Source organism: Cavia porcellus, unplaced genomic scaffold, assembly GCF_034190915.1.
Source record: "Cavia porcellus strain 051 isolate PalLab524CR breed Dunkin Hartley unplaced genomic scaffold, mCavPor4.1 scaffold_1, whole genome shotgun sequence".
In the NCBI taxonomy this organism is placed as follows: domain Eukaryota; kingdom Metazoa; phylum Chordata; class Mammalia; order Rodentia; family Caviidae; genus Cavia; species Cavia porcellus.
The window spans coordinates 166,551,796-166,568,457 of NW_026947484.1; the positions used below are offsets into that span (position 1 = coordinate 166,551,796).

General features: G+C 39.8%; 1 protein-coding gene across 1 annotated transcript in view; it reads left to right on the top strand.

The window, feature by feature from the left end:
- CUNH1orf87 (chromosome unknown C1orf87 homolog) overlaps window positions 1-14,126 on the top strand; it is a 181,965-nt gene extending 167,839 nt beyond the window's left edge. Inside the window, 6 exon segments of the mRNA XM_013142761.1 lie at window positions 2,991-3,066; window positions 6,206-6,209; window positions 6,539-6,629; window positions 6,632-6,743; window positions 13,956-14,055; window positions 14,058-14,126. Of these exon segments, the coding sequence (XP_012998215.1) occupies window positions 2,991-3,066; window positions 6,206-6,209; window positions 6,539-6,629; window positions 6,632-6,743; window positions 13,956-14,055; window positions 14,058-14,126 (452 nt within the window).
- Window positions 14,127-16,662: the final 2,536 nt, after the last annotated feature.

Here is a 16,662-nt window from a genome sequence, read left to right on the forward strand (position 1 = left end):
TTCATGACACCTCCCCTCTTGGTTTTGGGCTCCACCTCTGCAGGCCTCTCCTCTCCACTGTTGCCTGGAAGCACTAAGCACCCCTGCTCCAGGTTCTGTCTTTGTTCTGACTCAACTCTAATGGTTTCCCCCAGATACTGTCATGTCTTGGTCCTTGTTTCCCCTCTGCTCAACATTCTATTTGGCTATCCCTTCTTCAGAGGCTTTGGGTGAATTTCTTACTGACGCCTGAACACTGGTCATTTTAAAAGCTTCCCAGTGAGTGTAACATGCAGCCAGTGCTGAAGATCACAGATTTGAGTTGTTAGTGGGGCAGACTGGAGAGCTGGTGCCTAGCCACCAGACACACTGGAAGCCCTGTAAAACCTGGCCTTTCCCACACCTGGAAATCTCTAGAGCCAGCTTGGCTTATTGCCTCCAGTATAAATCTTCAACTGGCAGACTAGACAGATGGTTATTATTTATCCTTCCTGCTGAGTTAGAAGGAAGAAAAAAAAGAGCTCTGCCTTAGGTCTTTCAAACAGTGTTTACATATGCAAACCATTACCTTTTAATATGCTGTAAGCTATTGGGAAGGAAAAAGGAACCTTAAAAGAAATCAAGTAGAACAGCATGTATTTTTCTCCTAATAGAACCTTGAAAAGTGCAGAGAATAAAAAGACTCTGGACCAGCACAAAGTCTATATTTTAGATCTTATTCTCAAAGGGAAAATATATTGACCAGTGCCTACAAAAATGCCTGACATATTGCAATTAGTATTTGTGTTTTCTCCAGGGAAACTAGATTTGTTTAAGGTCTTACAATAACACAACAACAAATATTACCCCAAAATGAGCATCTCCCTTGTATTAGGTATTTTTATAAGTATTCTTTATCTTGCCAGATTACTGAAGAGTGCTGTAATTTTACAAAGGAAAGATTTTATCTAAAAGCTTATGGCTGGTAAAGAAAAGAATCAGAATCAGCAGTCAGGTCAGTCTCACACCAATGTTTATATTCCTGCCCTTTTGCCATGTGAAGCTTCTAAAGGCCCTCTAACTGTCCATTTCTAATTTAGAACAATTTGAACCTTTTTTCCAGCACTAAACAGAAAGCTGTTCTTTCCATGCTGGGTAAAATAGTCAGGAACCAGTGCAGCTTAGTAACAACATATTTCCATGACAAATTTTCAGCACATCAAAGAAGACTGGCCTGGAAGCACCGATTTAGCTTGCCTGTAAGGTACAGAAGCAGGAAAAAAATACAGAGAAAAAATTTTCTTCTTCAAGTACTAGAAAAGGAAGTCAAGAAATGACCTGTATACTTAGAGACTATTTTCCAAATTCCAAGTAAACAAGGGCACAAGCCATTTTTTTTGGCAAGAATGTGATGAATGCTTATTCTGGTGCTGGGTATGGGACCTCACAGAAGAATGTAAAATCACACTGTCTTCTCCATCAAGAAACTAAGGAAGGCTATTCATAAAGATTCACAGGTTTAGGGCTAAAAACTGTGGGACAAAAAGCTTTTATATCTGGTATGGGAATATATGAAAACATCCTTACCTAATAGCACTGATACTTAACATTTATTAGACACCTACTGTGTTCCATATATTTCCTTTACATTTTCTTCTCCTGAGAAGAACCTGTGTCATCTCCATTTTATTAAAGAAAAAAGAAGCACAGAGAACTTGGGTAACTTGCCCAACAATATTCAGCTAATAAAGTGACCTGAATTCAAACCCAGGTTGTCTGGCCTGTGTTACACTTCCTGCTGTGTTTAGATTTTATTCATTGAATCTTTTAAATTGAAGCAGTAAGAACCATCTCAGAAATAATATTTATGTATATGCATTTATTAATAATGTACTTGAATTATGCAACAAATGTTTAAGCCAAAGACCCCAGAAGTCTATGTTGTTTGGTCATTATGGGAATTGGCAACATACACAGAAAATCAAAACTATGATGAAGTTAAAATATTATTGCACTAAAAGACATATTGTCATTAATCTTCCTCACTTCAGGTAATTTATCCTCTCCTTCTTGTGACTCTCTGAAGCAGTTCTGGAGTTTCCTTTTCCTGAATGTCTTTCTGAGAAAGGCAGAAGGGCAGGCTTGTAAAATCATGGTTGTGTGTCCTCATTCATTTTGTTAACCAGACCTGATAACACATGACTCCAGCTCTTCCTCAAAGTTAAAATGACTGTGACGGGAAAATTTTTTGGGTCTATTTAGGACATTGAGGCAACCACAACAATGCAAAGACACTTAGGAAAGAGGACTCTAGAGCTGTTGCAGAAAATGGCAAGGACGATGCGGGGAGTATGCTGGAAGCAAGGGGGAGCATTTGAAGGAGTTTAAGAGCAGTTTATTTTCGTATAATATAATTCTTTGCTTTTAAGCAGTCATCGTATCTTTGGCCACATCTCATAAAGAAGTCTGTGTCAGAGGGAACTGCTGAGTGGTGAAGGAAGGTTGTCTCAGTCAGCATGGTGGATGCCCAAGTCTGTTCTGCAGAAAAGGGCACAAGGGTCTCATTCACAAAGCCACAGCCTGCAGCAGGTCACACCAGGTTGGCAGCACATCCCGGGTATGGTGCTGCTTTCACTTCTGCTCATGTAGGTCTCCTAGCCTCAGTCCATGTGGAAGGCAACAGACCCCTGGCTTGCTAAGAGGCAGGGCCCTGGAGATATTCTCCCTACTCCAGGAGTTGTGCAGAGCCAGCTGGTGCAGGCCAGCTGCAGACTCCTCACCACTCAGGTCCTCCAGGTGCCTCTCTTAACCAGCTACACTCTTGCCCTTGCCTTCATATAAATATAAATGCTTTCTTCTTTCTGCACATTGTGCTCTAGTGGCCTTATGATGCTGGTGATTGAGTTTTTTAATTGGCATCTGCTCCAAAGGTAGAAGCCAAGGTTTTCGTTCATTAATGTGTCTCTGATGATGAGACTGTTGTTAAATGAAGACAACAAACTAGACCCTTCTATGTCTTCTTTCCTGCGTAGGGAAGAATGAAAAGGAAGCCCCTGCCTCTCCAGAGGAGCCTGAAGTCCCTGATTATCTCAAAACCAGACCGAACTTGTGGAGCATGCAGAGCATGGGAGGGTGCCCACGGTAGTCAAGTTTCCGTCCTGTTCAGGTGCAAAAGGGAGGAAGAGGATGCTTAGAGTGTCAGCCCCATCCTAGCCCTCCCACCACTCAGTAATGTGTGCCACTGCCCCAAAGAAGTATGCAGGTGTCCTGATAAAGCTTGTGACCCATCCACCAACTACCGTCAAAATAAAGGTTGCTCAGGAGACATCCAGCTTCCAGAAACTGAGGATGACTTCCCTCGAGGAATCACATTTTAAAATGCAACGGCGTCCCTGATTTAACAGAGAAAAGAGAGAGAGAGAGCTGGAAATCAGTTAAAATACATTTTAATATTCCCCGCAGTTAGCCAGGAGATATTGTAGAATTGAAAAACAGCCTGTTTTTCCATTGTTGTCGTTTTTTATATGCTTGGATTAGAACATAATTCATCTTAAAATGATGGGCAGCCTCTTACTGTGGTTCACACATTGAAATATTTTAGAAAACAGTACCAATTTTGGCAAGCATCTTGCCATGTAAGAAAAAACAGCAAATGCTTTACTCTTTCAGTGTTAAGTCTGTTGTGAATAAGATTATAAAACATACTTTGCTCTTTTATTTCACTCGTTTTGAGGATTTTATCACCTCTTTACGATAATTGACTTTTCTCACATTCCTGCATAAGTAGTCTTCATTGTCCCACCTTTTTTAAAAATGAGAATTGAAACAGAAAACTGTCCCAAAGAAAATTATTCCTTCACTTATTCATTCATCAAGCATGTCTTGAGAACCTACTACAGCCTGTGCTAGTCACTAAATAGACCTGGAAGACAGACCAGTAACTGTCTCACATGCCCTACTTTCCCATCCCTGGGGTAGGACATGCTCTGAGAAATACAGCATCTAATGGTAAGTGTTTTGATGGGTGAAATGGCTATGAAGAATTGCCTGTTGTCCAGCCTGGGCAGTCACAGGATGCACATGAGAACGGGAACATGAGATGGAACTATGGGAAGATGTAAGAGCCTAACACTCAAAGAAAAGGTGGCAGACAGTATTGTAAAGTGACAAAAGCAAAAAATATATTCATCTTTTCAGTTTTTATCTGGTTGGAGAAAAGATACGTATGTATGATGGAAAGGAAGTAAGCTGAAAAATGAGCAGCATTGAGAACATAAATGTTCTTACTGCCATGATGAGGATCTGGACTTTCTTCTTATGCCGTGGGACAGAAACTGACATGGGGCATGTTGGCTCCTTCCTTCCTTTCTAACTTCTCTCCTTCCTTCATTCTTTCCTTCCTTTCTTCCCTCAGTTAAATTCAGCTCTGTATCTCCAATCTCCCATGTCTTTAGTGGTCAGAGAACGTGTTGAAATATTTGAGTAAATAAAATCTATTCAAATTCAGTTGTTCATATCCCTGGCTACCTTGATGTCTCTACAAGTCACCAAAATCTGTGCAAGTATACATTAACCTGGTCAGATTTCCTAAAACTTTCATTATATTTGTAAAACTCTAAAAACTTAATATTCACTACTCTTCTATATGATGACTTTACACCCTTTCCAAAATCAATTTTATCAAAGGAGAATTATTTTATATTCCTTACACCCTACCAGTTGCTTTGTCATCTAAGCAGGTGCAATACTTACTGCATTCTATTATTTCAAAAGAAAGAATCCTTCACTTTTCCCTGCAGCAGCTGAATCTATGTTTGTAGCCAATTGAGAACTTGGGTTTCTCTGCAATTAATATTCTTTAGGACCTTGGGATTTTTCAGTGCTTATATGTGAGAAGTTGGAGACAAGGAACAAAATTGGGAAAATTTAACATTTGAAGGTTGTGGAGCACAGACAGTAGGCAAGAGTGGTGGTGAGCGTATGGCAGGTGTTCCACAGTGGGCATGCAGATGCCCAACTGTTGGCACACAAGCCAAGTTACCCCAGCATCACCCCAGCAGCTGACGATTCAGAGGTTTTTTGTTGGCTTTTAAAAAACCTAGCTAAATTAATTGACACATTTTAGATATACATGATGATCATATTCATAAGGAATTTGTACCTGTACACCATTCAGGTTTAACTGCAGTGATGGCACTTTGTGATAAATAAATGGGTTTGGGGTCGCAGTTTGGGCACTTAGTCTCTAAAAGATTCACCGCCTCTGATATACAAATCTGAGAAGTATAATTCTGCTGTGAATTAGGATTATTTGTATTGCAAGGAACAGAGCCAACTCTGCTACCTTAAAGTAGGAAGGACAGAGAAACATATTATGTTACCCAAAGATAGAAATGCTGAGGGACTCGAGAATCACCAGGACTTCTGTCTTTCCTCCTCTCTGCCAGCAGCCACGTCCCCTCCATTTCTCAGTAGAGCAGCTTTTTCTTATGTCCAGTGTATAGGCAGAAAGCCTGATAGTTTCGGTATCTCGTGTAGAATTATTTTTTCCTCTTTCTTTTTGTCTTTCTCACACATTGCTCCAAAATTCCAGGACATAGCTTTATTATGCTATGGCCCATTCTGCCTTCCATGCAGAATACATGGCATACTCTCCTGAAGCCACAGGATCAGCAGGAACGGCATTCTTGGAGAAGTGGACCCAGGCAGGCCAAACTGCAGATGTCACTCCCTCCAGTAGAAGGTGGCAGGGATCCTTCCCTGGCACTGTTGGGGTCATTTGCTTGTTTTATTTTAAACACATTTTTTGTTTTAAACTAGGCATGTTTTTAGACACTACAAGTAGATATCACCTCTGTCCTGCTAGTAGTCCTGGGCATACCCCAAGATTTGGGCACCTTAGTAATCATTTGTACTTTTTGTGCCTCAATTTTCTCTATTGAAATAACAGGACCAGAATCCTAGAGGAACTTTAATATTCTTTAAAATAGGCCCAGGAGCCTAAAATAATATCACTACTGTTTCAGTCACTTTTTTTTGTCAGTAACTGCACACCTATGAGATTTTCCTGAGAAATTTTCTTGAGAGAGTTTCTGAAAAGTTAGAAATGTTGTCAGACCCCATTTCATTCAACTCCTACTAGAACAATTGGAATTTTTGGCATTAGGAAGATTCTTAGTTATAAAGTCATCTGTTTTGTGCAAATCAAAAGTTAAAACTGAATGAAAGTTTTCATAACATTTAAAAGTATGGTGATGACTTATCTTTAAAAAAATACCTCAGGGCTGGGGACATATTTCAGTTGCACGGTGCCTGCCTGGCAAATGTAAAGTCCTGAGTTCAACTTCCAATATAAATAAATAAATCAATGAACAAACAAATTATACCACAGTATGTTTGCATCAGAAAAACTTTGCAGATACAGCCTTATGGTGCTGAAAATTTCAAACTCATCTTTGCCGTCTAAATCCATATCTTCCAGTAAATCATCCTCAGGCATGAGTCTCTCTCGGGCCAAAAGACTGGAGAAGCTCTGAGTGGTGAATGAACAGTCAGTGAGATGCTTACATTATTTTGGTAGAAAACTCCAGAAGAGGTGCTACAGCCAAAAAACCCTCCTGCTAAGACTTCAGCCCTGGAAGATCCTCTGTGCACTTTGAAGATCAGACCAGTCTCCAGCCTCATGTGAGTTCAGCCATGAAGAATGGGTCCAGTGAACGTGAGGAGGCCTGGATAGCCAGGTTTAGGAAGCTGGAAAATGCCCTTTACTTGTGTGATCTGAGCAAGCACAGGTGAAGTAGGAACTCCAAAGCTGATGTACCTTTCTAGTAATGGTCTTAAGCAAATGTGAACACTTTATTTTCTTTCATTTCTTGAACAAATAATATAATTTGTACTTAAGCCATGTGTGTGGCACTAATCTCAGTGGAATCAGAAAATATGAGGATGAACCAGACAAGGAATCCCCAGTAGGTTGCTCATGTTTTCTTCTCTCCTTCTATTTTTCCACACTGCTATCAAAGTCTATCCACAACTCAATCTTATAAAATAGTGTAGGGGCGCACTACTGCTGAAATGCAGACTCCTTGGTAGGGAGATATCTAGTCCCTGACCACCCGACCACTCTCTCTTGTCATTCTCTTCACGTATTCCACTCTTTGCCAAGAGTCTCTGCCTTTCTTAATACTAAGGCTTCCATCTGAGCGGTCTCATTCTCCTAGCTCTATACCAACCCCTAAGCCTGTCCATCTGGCTAATTAATGCCTAAACATCTTCTGCATTGAAATTCAAGCACTCCTCTGAGAGTCTCCAGACAGATTTAGGCCAGCCTTTTTCTGGCTTCTCAGAGTCTTTTAACATCCATTATCATATGTGATACATTGTACTTTTTATTTGAAGATCTATTACTGTCTAGCCAGTAGAGTATATTGCTTTTTATCTCTGGCACCTATAAAATTCTGTTCAATATTTTTGAGAAACAACTAAATGAATATGTATAAATAACTAAGCCTAAGATAGAAGGGGGAAATGCCATAAACAGTGTACTGTGTGAGCATTTGTAAAAGAAGAATCTCTTTATGGGTGGTCCAGAAAGGCTCTGTTAACTTGACCTTTAAAGATTAAGACAATTTTAACACAGAAAAATAGAGTCAAAATATTTCTCTAGCAAAGATGCAAGGTTGGCTAAATGAAGCTCAAAGAAGTAGTTCCATTAAAACAGAATCTAGGGCCATTCTCAAGAGTGCTGAATAATAAAAACGAGGATGCAGGAGAGGCTACACATTGGAAGGCTTAAAATGCCAAACCAGGAGATGGAAACTTCATTAAAAAATGGTGACTAGAGGCTGGGGATTTAGCTCAGCGGCATAAGCACCTGCATTGCAAGTTGCGGTCGTGAGTTCGATCCCTGGTACCAATAAAAACGAAAAAGACAAATAAATAAATAAATAAATAAATAAATAAAATGGTGACTAGCACTGAGTTTCTTAGCACAAGAGAAATTTGATCATTTCTTTAGAAAGACCCTTGATGTCAATGTTTAGAATTATAGGGAAAATCAAAGAAGGAAAAATAGAAGGGATGTAATTTCAAGTGTCCAAGAGAGAGGAAGTGAAGTCTAGAACTTGGCTCAAAACTCAGGAGTGGAGAAGAGGGAGGAAGTGCCAAGGCACACAGCAGAAACCACCATGCGAAGAGCTCTGTGCCTCTCCTGGCTCCCAGAAGTGGCTATGTAGCAACAGCAATGTCTTCTTACCTTTGTGTTCCATTTGTCATAAACTTCCAAAGCAATATAATGCTAGACCATAGCATTATAATAAAACCTCCACACAATACTCAAGGATTTCTAATAATTATACCTAAGAAAGAAAGAAAAAACTGAAAATTTCAAGTGAAAGATTCAACTAGATGAAACTTTAAATTATTTATTAAAAATTTGTTACAAGCTCAGCATTTGGTTGGAGGCTGGACCAAGGGGAAAATCAGAAATAGTCTCTGGCCTTGAGAATCTCAGTTTAGGTAAAATGCAGAGAGAGGCAAGAGCTCGAAAACAAGAAAAAAAGAAAACAAAAGGAAAAGCCTAGCATAGAGGAAAGTCTTGCATTGAAGGCACAAATGAGAGCCAGAAAAGGATAATGGGTGCTGTATTGCAGGTCAATAGGACAACCCCACTGGTGTGCAATTGCACAGCAGGGAGGTGACAGACGATGATAGCACGCCATGTCTCAGAAGAACTACAAGGAAAGGTTCTGAATGTTTTCATCACAAAGAAATGATAGATGGATACACTTGCCCTGATTTGAACATTACACAAAATATACGTTTACTAGAATGCCACATGGTACCCCATAAATATGGGCAGGTCTTATGTGTCATTTTTTAAAAAAAAAGTTTTAAGAGTTAAATGAAAGAGAAAACAGGTAAAAGGAAGCTCATCATCCTACTTGAGATAGGATACCAGAGAATCTCCAGGGAGACAATGGCTAGAGCTGAAGAAGACTTTGGGCAGTTGGACAGGCTATTCTGAGACTTAAAATGTTTTTCGCAAAGATTAGGAGTTGGTAGTTATGGTATGGGCACAGACCCTACAGTGAATTCCCAGGGCTAGGAGCAAGCTCCTTTACCCAGAGCCCACCAAAGACTCAATCAAAGGAAACCATAACAAAATTAAGAGGAATGTTTAGGGGAGATTCTGGAGCACAGGAGATTTAAAGTTTATCTAAGTAACCCTGAATCTCCGTATCATACCAGGGCTGTTAGAGTAGCAATGAAGTACAAAGTAAAATAAAACTAAAAAAAGCTGAGTGGAGAAAAAACACATTCCTGAGAAACAAATACTGAGTTGTAATAATGGGTGATGAATCATAAAGTTAGTTGCTAAGAGATTCCCCAAAGATTGTGATCTTTCTCATAGGAACTGAATGGTTCTGAGGAAAAACAGTTTTGTTGACTTTGGAGCCAGATTCCAACAAGATCTGAAATACTTTTCTCATGGCCTCTTCACTATTTATGCCTGTTTTCTCTGTTTCCATGAAATCCCTTAATTCATCAACAGCCAAGGAATTTGTTAGCCAGATCTGGGAACATCCACCGCTGTTGTTAATGAGGAAGAGTGATTAACTGAGTCAATCTGTTGGTTTAAGACCCCTTTCTAGATGTAGAGTAGAGGACTCATACCCGCCTGCAGATGAATCACTACTCTTTATTATGTGCAAGAAAATATGTAGGCCAGGGTGGTGTTCATCCAGAGCAAAGGAAGACTCCATCATCAAATCAGTGTTTCTGGGAACCTGCTGAGCTTACTTTCTTTCTTGATCCATTCTGCTAGTCTGTTTCTTTTGATTGGTGCATTGAGACCATTTACATTAATGGTTATTACTGTTAAATGCTGGTTAATTGTAGGAATGTTATCTCTCTGCTGTTGCATCTTTATCTTTCGGTTCTGTTTAATTATTTGCTTTGCTTAGTGGTTTTTTCCTTTGTGTATCTAAACTGTCTTTCAATATTTTTTGCAGGGTTGGTTTGGTGTTCATGAAGTTCTTCAGCTGTTCTTTGTCATGGAAGTATCGTATTGCACCATCTATTTTGAATGATAGTTTTGCAGGATATATCAGTCTTGGTTGGAAATCATTTTGCTTTAGGATCTGAAATACTTCACTCCATGCTCTTCTTGACTTTATCGTTTGTGCTGAGAAGTCTGCTGTGATTCTGATAGGTTTTCCTTTATAAGTGATCAGTCTTTTCTCTCTGACAGCTTTTAATAATCTATTCTTGTGTTGGATTTCTGGGATGGTGATTATTATATGTCTGGGTGTAGTTTTATTTTGGTTATGACTGTTTGGAGTTCTATATGCTTCACTGATCCTGATATCAGTTTCTGATCTCATGCTTGGGAAATTTTCAGCTATTACTTCTCTAAATATCCTCCTGACATCCTTCATGTTGTCTCCCTCTCTTTCATTAATCCCTATCATTCTTATGTTATTCTTCTTTGCATCGTCTTGCAGTTGTTGAATTGTTGTTTCCTGGTTCCTTGTTATTTTCAAAAGATCTTTCCTTTCCTGTTCACTAGCTGCAATCCTGTCTTCAAGGTCTGAAATTCTATCTTCACTTTCATTAAGGCAGTTTTTACAACTTTCAGTGGAGTTTTTTATTTCCTGTATATCTCTGTGCATCTGCATTATGTATTCTGTTTGTTTCTTATATTGCTCGTCTAGGGATTCTATCTTTTTGTTTAGTTCCTCCAATTTTTTATCTGTGTTTTCTTTAGATATATTTAGAATCTCTTTCATTTCTTTTATCATTTCTTCTTTTATCTGGGAGATTATTTCGAGTTTGAATTTCTTTAAAGCTTCCTGGAGTTGCTTGTCAATTTCAGTGGCTATTGTGTCTGATATATGAGGTGGATGGGATATATTTTCTTCTATATACATCGCTCCTAGGGTTTCTTGAGATGGGCTGGAGGTTTGAGGTTGTAATTTGGTCTTTCGTTTTGTCATTTTCCTATATTTCTGTGTTTCAAGTGTTATTTGAAAGCTTCCTCAGGATCTGTTGAAAATCCCCTTCTATGTTTGGAGCTACTGAGACTCTGGCGCCGCGCTACCCCAAGCCATTAGGCCTACAGAACCAGTGGCCCTCCTCTGCCTGCTCAGAACTCCACAGTTCCAGACAAGCTGGGCCTCAGGGACACTGTGCGCCCACCTGCCCCTTGGAAGCTCCACAGTTCTTCAATCGCAGCCGGGTTAGGGTACTCACCACAGGCCGCAGTGCTTCAGGAACCTGTGGACCCTCCCTGGTTGCAGAGATATCCACAGTCCTCCAGACACATGGAGAGGCCGATGCAGGCACCCCAAATCTGCCCAGCTCCTCCTCTGCAGACCAATGGCCAGGCGCGGCAGCTAAACAGGCTGGGCTAGGCTGGTAGTGTGGGCCAGCCCACCTATCGGGAGCTCAGCAGGTCTCCAAATGAAGCCGGAATGGGGAGGCTGATGTGGAAGCCTCAAACCCACCTCTCTCCTTCACTGTACCTGGAAGCCTGAGGGAACTCCAGCAGTCTGGGTGCAGATATCCAGAGTCCTCCAGACACGCAGAGAGGCCAGTGAGGGCACCCCAGATCTGCCCAGCTCCTCCTCTGCAGGCCTATGGCCAGGCGCGGCAGCTAAACAGGCTGGGCTAGGCTGGTAGTGTGGGCCAGCCCACCTATGGGGAGCTCAGCAGGTCTCCAAGTGAAGCCGGGAATGGGGAGCGAGCTTACTTTCTAATGAGGGCTTTTGAGAAAGTAGCCTTGAGTGGGAGGGGTGAGGAATGACTGAACAACCAGGCATGTGTTTTAAAGAAAGGAGAGTAGTTGGGACAAATGTCTGAGCAAATGCTGCACTTGGAATTCACCCATTAAACCAAAAACTAGGTAGAAAATACTACCTAGGAGGCAAATGCCTTACAGAACATCATCTGCAGGGCCTGCACTCAGCATCCACTTCTTTTTTTTTTTTTTTTTTTTTTATCGGTACCAGGGATTGAACTCACGACTGCCTGCTTGCAAGGCAGGCGCTTATGCCGCTGAGCTAAATCCCCAGCCCCAGTATCCACTTCTTACTGAAATCTCACAATCATCATGTACTGCAAAGTTAGCACACTTGTCTCCAATGATAGCTCAAGCCCAAAAATAAAGTCATCTGCAGGAGCAAGTTGAGCCATAATTCAAATCCAGATCTATTTGCTTTCCTACACAGTCAGCTCTCAAGACTTTCTTAAGTAGAACATGAAGGGTTTTTTGTTTTTTAAATCAGAAGATTTATATTCAAGTCCAGACTCTCTGTTGAAACTTGTCACTAAAGGTCTTTGAGTTTGTTTCCTCAACTAGAAATGAAAATTAATAATAATAAAACAGACCCCCCCCAGATGTGAGGAAGGGCCAAATTTTAAAATTCTTTGAATATATTAAAATAAAATGATGTCAAAGAGCTTCATTTTATTTCTTTCATTTCAGCTCTGGCTGGGGCAGGTGCATTAAGAAGCCACTACAGTGGCAAAGCTTGGAAGACAGAGGATCCCTAGGTGGACTTTTTAACATTACTCATCATTTTTAATTAAAACATAAATTAAGTGCTATATATGTTAATCATTTCTTTATATTAAAAAACGTCCTTATGAACTTTAAATAATAACCATGCCCTTATCATAACCCAATAATAATACTTGGCATTTATGAATGCCTAGTGCTACTAGGCATAATACTGAATACCTTTTCACTTATTGATTTTCACAAATATGATTATCTGTATTTTAAGTTGTTAATGCAACTTTGTTAAAGTCTTCCAGTTACAATCACATTCCCGAAGCTCGTGGTTACATTTTTAGAGGAAGGAAGGAGAAGGAAAAATGCCTACACATTTATTTCATTTCTATATGTGTTATCAAAGGTGTTTCCCTGGCATCTGTGAAATAGATTATCATAAATCAAGGAAACAGGAAACATGACTGGATTTGAGGTGCTCTCTTCCCGCTCTTTCCAGGACACAGTGCAGGGGTTTATCTTATACTATCTTGGACAAGTGACTGAGAAACCCAGGCCTGGAATGAAATGGGTTAGGGTGAGGATTAATTAACTGAGTTAATACTGGCAAGAAATCTGCAACAATGCTTGGCACATATTAAATTGTATCAATCACTATTGTTATTATTACACTCTAGTCAGTTTTCTGCATGAGTTGTCTTCCCAGTGGGGGTCAGGGAAGCTTCCTGAGGTAACAGCACACTTCTCTAAATTCTCTACATTCACACATGTGTAAGCACACAAGTAGGAGATCAGGCATGGATTACTGATCTTTAACGGTGCTGTGATCTGTACTTAAACCCGTTTGACAACTATCGGAAGTGCAGAAAGAATACTGACATAAACATTTTGGCACTGGCATAGAAACACACTGGTACCAGATCTATATTACTTGCCTTGTTACACAGGTTCAGATGCTTAAATTTGTGAGTCACAGAACAAGCTAGAGAGTCACAGTAAATAAATGTCCAAAAATAAATTTAAATGAGCTATTCAAACTCTGAGTGTTCAGGAACATATTTGGGTAGTTTAGAAAGATAAAAATAAGCTAGAATATTCAGAAATTATTTTTAGCATGTACTTCACCTCTTTTTAAATTTGGCTTTAAAAGTTATACGATAACAAAACAATCAAACCAATAAAAATTCCAATCAACAAACCAACAAACAAAAAACCCAAGATAAAATTGTTTTAGAACTTATCAACAGATTTTGTTAAACTTTATCTCCTCTTGTTTCTCATCAAATCACCTTAAAGGCATTCCTGAAATCTATGACATATATTTAGGGTCACAAATATTTTGAAGATGTCACTTGGTTTTTAAAGTCTTGAAGTTTCACAATATTAGTATTTAGTGTCTACCTAGAAGTCATTCAAGCTAAGATGTATTTTTCTCGGCTCTCCTCTTTCCTCTCTAAAAATCCTTCTACCCATTCTATGCAATCACAGGAAATCTGGAGAAGGAAAGAGCCAGATGCCTCATTTACAACTACAGTCTCATTTACAACCTGTCACTGAGCCCTCAGAAAATCAACCAGGCTTTGCAAGGAGAAGATTCTGTTCTGGAGAAAGTCTTTGGTTGGAGCCAGCACTGCAGTACTTGAAGGAGCTATGATACCAGTCTCTGTGGTGAGAACAGATGTTTCTCTGCCCCCTCCCCTTCCCAGATGCATTTTTTTTGCTGGCCTGGGCATGGTGGTAGAGGCCTGGCAGGTTGAGGTGTTGCAGCTATCCAAGATGCTTCTGAGGTGTACTTGGACTTTGGCTATGATCTCACTCGTGACCTTTCAAAATGCAAAATAAACCAGGTTTTCTTCTCTGATGTGGCAAAATTTCAATTACTTACAGTTTTCTTTTATTCTAATAAAATTTATTATTAATATGATATACCTGATATTTTTCCATATTGTTTATCTTATTTTGCAAACCCCATGAATCGATATAGTAAAAATTATGCTAGAAATTTTCAACTCCTAAAAAATACCTTGTGCACAGTAGGACTAAACACTTAACTTTGTAAAGTAACCCCTTTCCCTGGTCACTATTCTAGGAAGCTTACAAGTAAATGTATTAACATTGTCTTAATACTAAGAACAAGAGTAATCCCAAGTGAGGCCTTCCGAATGAGTTCAATATCCTCACCCATACTAAACTAAACAATATGACGCTGTCTTCAGGAATATTTCCAAGAGTCTTGGGTAGAAATTTTGATGAATGATTCTTTAGACTGAGGATTCTGGGAATAGATAATATCCTCTGTTATCTTGGAGCAAGAAGACCAAGGGAAATTTCTACCAGTTCCCACAGTTCTCTGTCTAGAACTTGCTTTCTGCTCTTGTTAGAAAACACAGTTACACACACATAACACACACTGTTGTCCACAGGCTTACTGAAGGAACACCAGCCTGGAGTTTAAATAACAAGGTGGTGTCCCCTGCTGCACCATTTATGGTATTCAAATCAGAATGGGAGACAAGATGACTGAGTTAGGTCAAGGGGAAAAGCAATCAGAAAGCCCTTGGACATCCTCCTTTATCCATTTGTATAGTAGGCTTGCTCGTGAAATCTATAGAAAAACTTCATAAATAAAACCATTTCTATTCACTAAAATAACACTTTAGCTTTTATAAGCTTTGAGTTGTCCATAAAATGCATCTTGAAGCAGACTGACTGCCTGCTATCATCCTAGAAAGGATAGTGACCTGCTCACTGCCTTTTAGGTTAGAAGACTAAGCAAACAGACATGGATACTGAAATCCCAAGTAAAGAAAATTAAAATATTAGGTCAAAGAACTTAATTCATTGGGCAACAAGTATGTGCCAGGAACTTGACATAATTTATTTCATTTCTCTTTGACAGTTTCATGGAACAGGATTTAAACCTCCAGTTTGCAGATGAGGAATTGAGGTTGTATGACATGAAAGGTAAGAAAGCTACTGAGTTGTATTTGTTAATGATTTTCCATAGAAAAGAGATCTTCTGGCCAAAAGAGACCATGTACCTTCTTCCCTGCAGGCAAGCAGGATGGAGAGGCAGTCTGAGGAAACACGAAGTTGGGGCCGTCAGGCTAACCACAGGGTTCTCAATCACAATTTTACCTTGCCTCTGCTGGATTCTACATGTATAGCATCCAGTACAGTGTCTGGTTCTTGGCCTTGGTGCTACCAAGTTTCACAGAGGGAGATGATGCCTTTAAGATGGAGTGTAGCATCAAACTTTCCCTGGAGCCATAAGTACAGATGGAGTGTAATCTGTTCTCTTACAGTATTGACTGGGTGAATACTTCTCCAAGGTGGGTAGGTACCCATGGCCAGATCATGACTTCAATCACAGTCACCATCATCACTAGACTCACACAGAGCAGAAAAAGAACTGGCTTCCCAGCAGTCATAATCTAGCATTGTATTGGTAGGTGGTAGGTTGGGAAGGTGCTTGACCTCCCTTAAAATCTACATCCATAAAATGAAAGTCATTGTACTTGTTTGAGAGTATACTACTCCCCACTGAGAAAATTCCATTGGACAATTCTTTGCATGTTGGGTAGATATGCCTTGCTTTGTGTCCCTTTTTTTGTTGCTTAACATTCAGAAAACATAAAAAATTAAACATTGGTCTGTGTGAATAGCACAGAAAAGCCAGGCTATCATTACAACTAAAGCAAATTTTGAAATATATTTTGATTCTCTATTTCAAGTGACAATTTCTTTTAAATCATCTACTGTCTAGAATTCTCTACTGCTTCACCCCAAGCTGTCTTTGTGCTAAGAAAAAATACTCTGATACTTGTTTAATTAGTAAGGCAGACCTTATTCAGAACTATCATGGAAAGTACAGGAATTCTGCGATGGAGATGCTCAATGGGGAGCAGATATTGAACTCAATTCCAAATACAATCAGGGAAAAGTGAAGATGGCTATATAGCAAGCAACAAGGCAGGGGAGTTGGTGATGTAAATTGCTACAAAAAAATGGAGGTGGAGATTCTGACTCAGACCCCATCAGTCACTAACCTTCCCTGACAAGACTGGCACAGAGGGGCCCCAGGGCAAGCAGGTACTATCCAGGGAAGGCAAGTAATTAGTGTTTTTAAAGAAGAACATGAGTGTGAGTGAGTGAGAGTGTGTGTGTGTGTGTGTGTGTGTGTGTGTGTG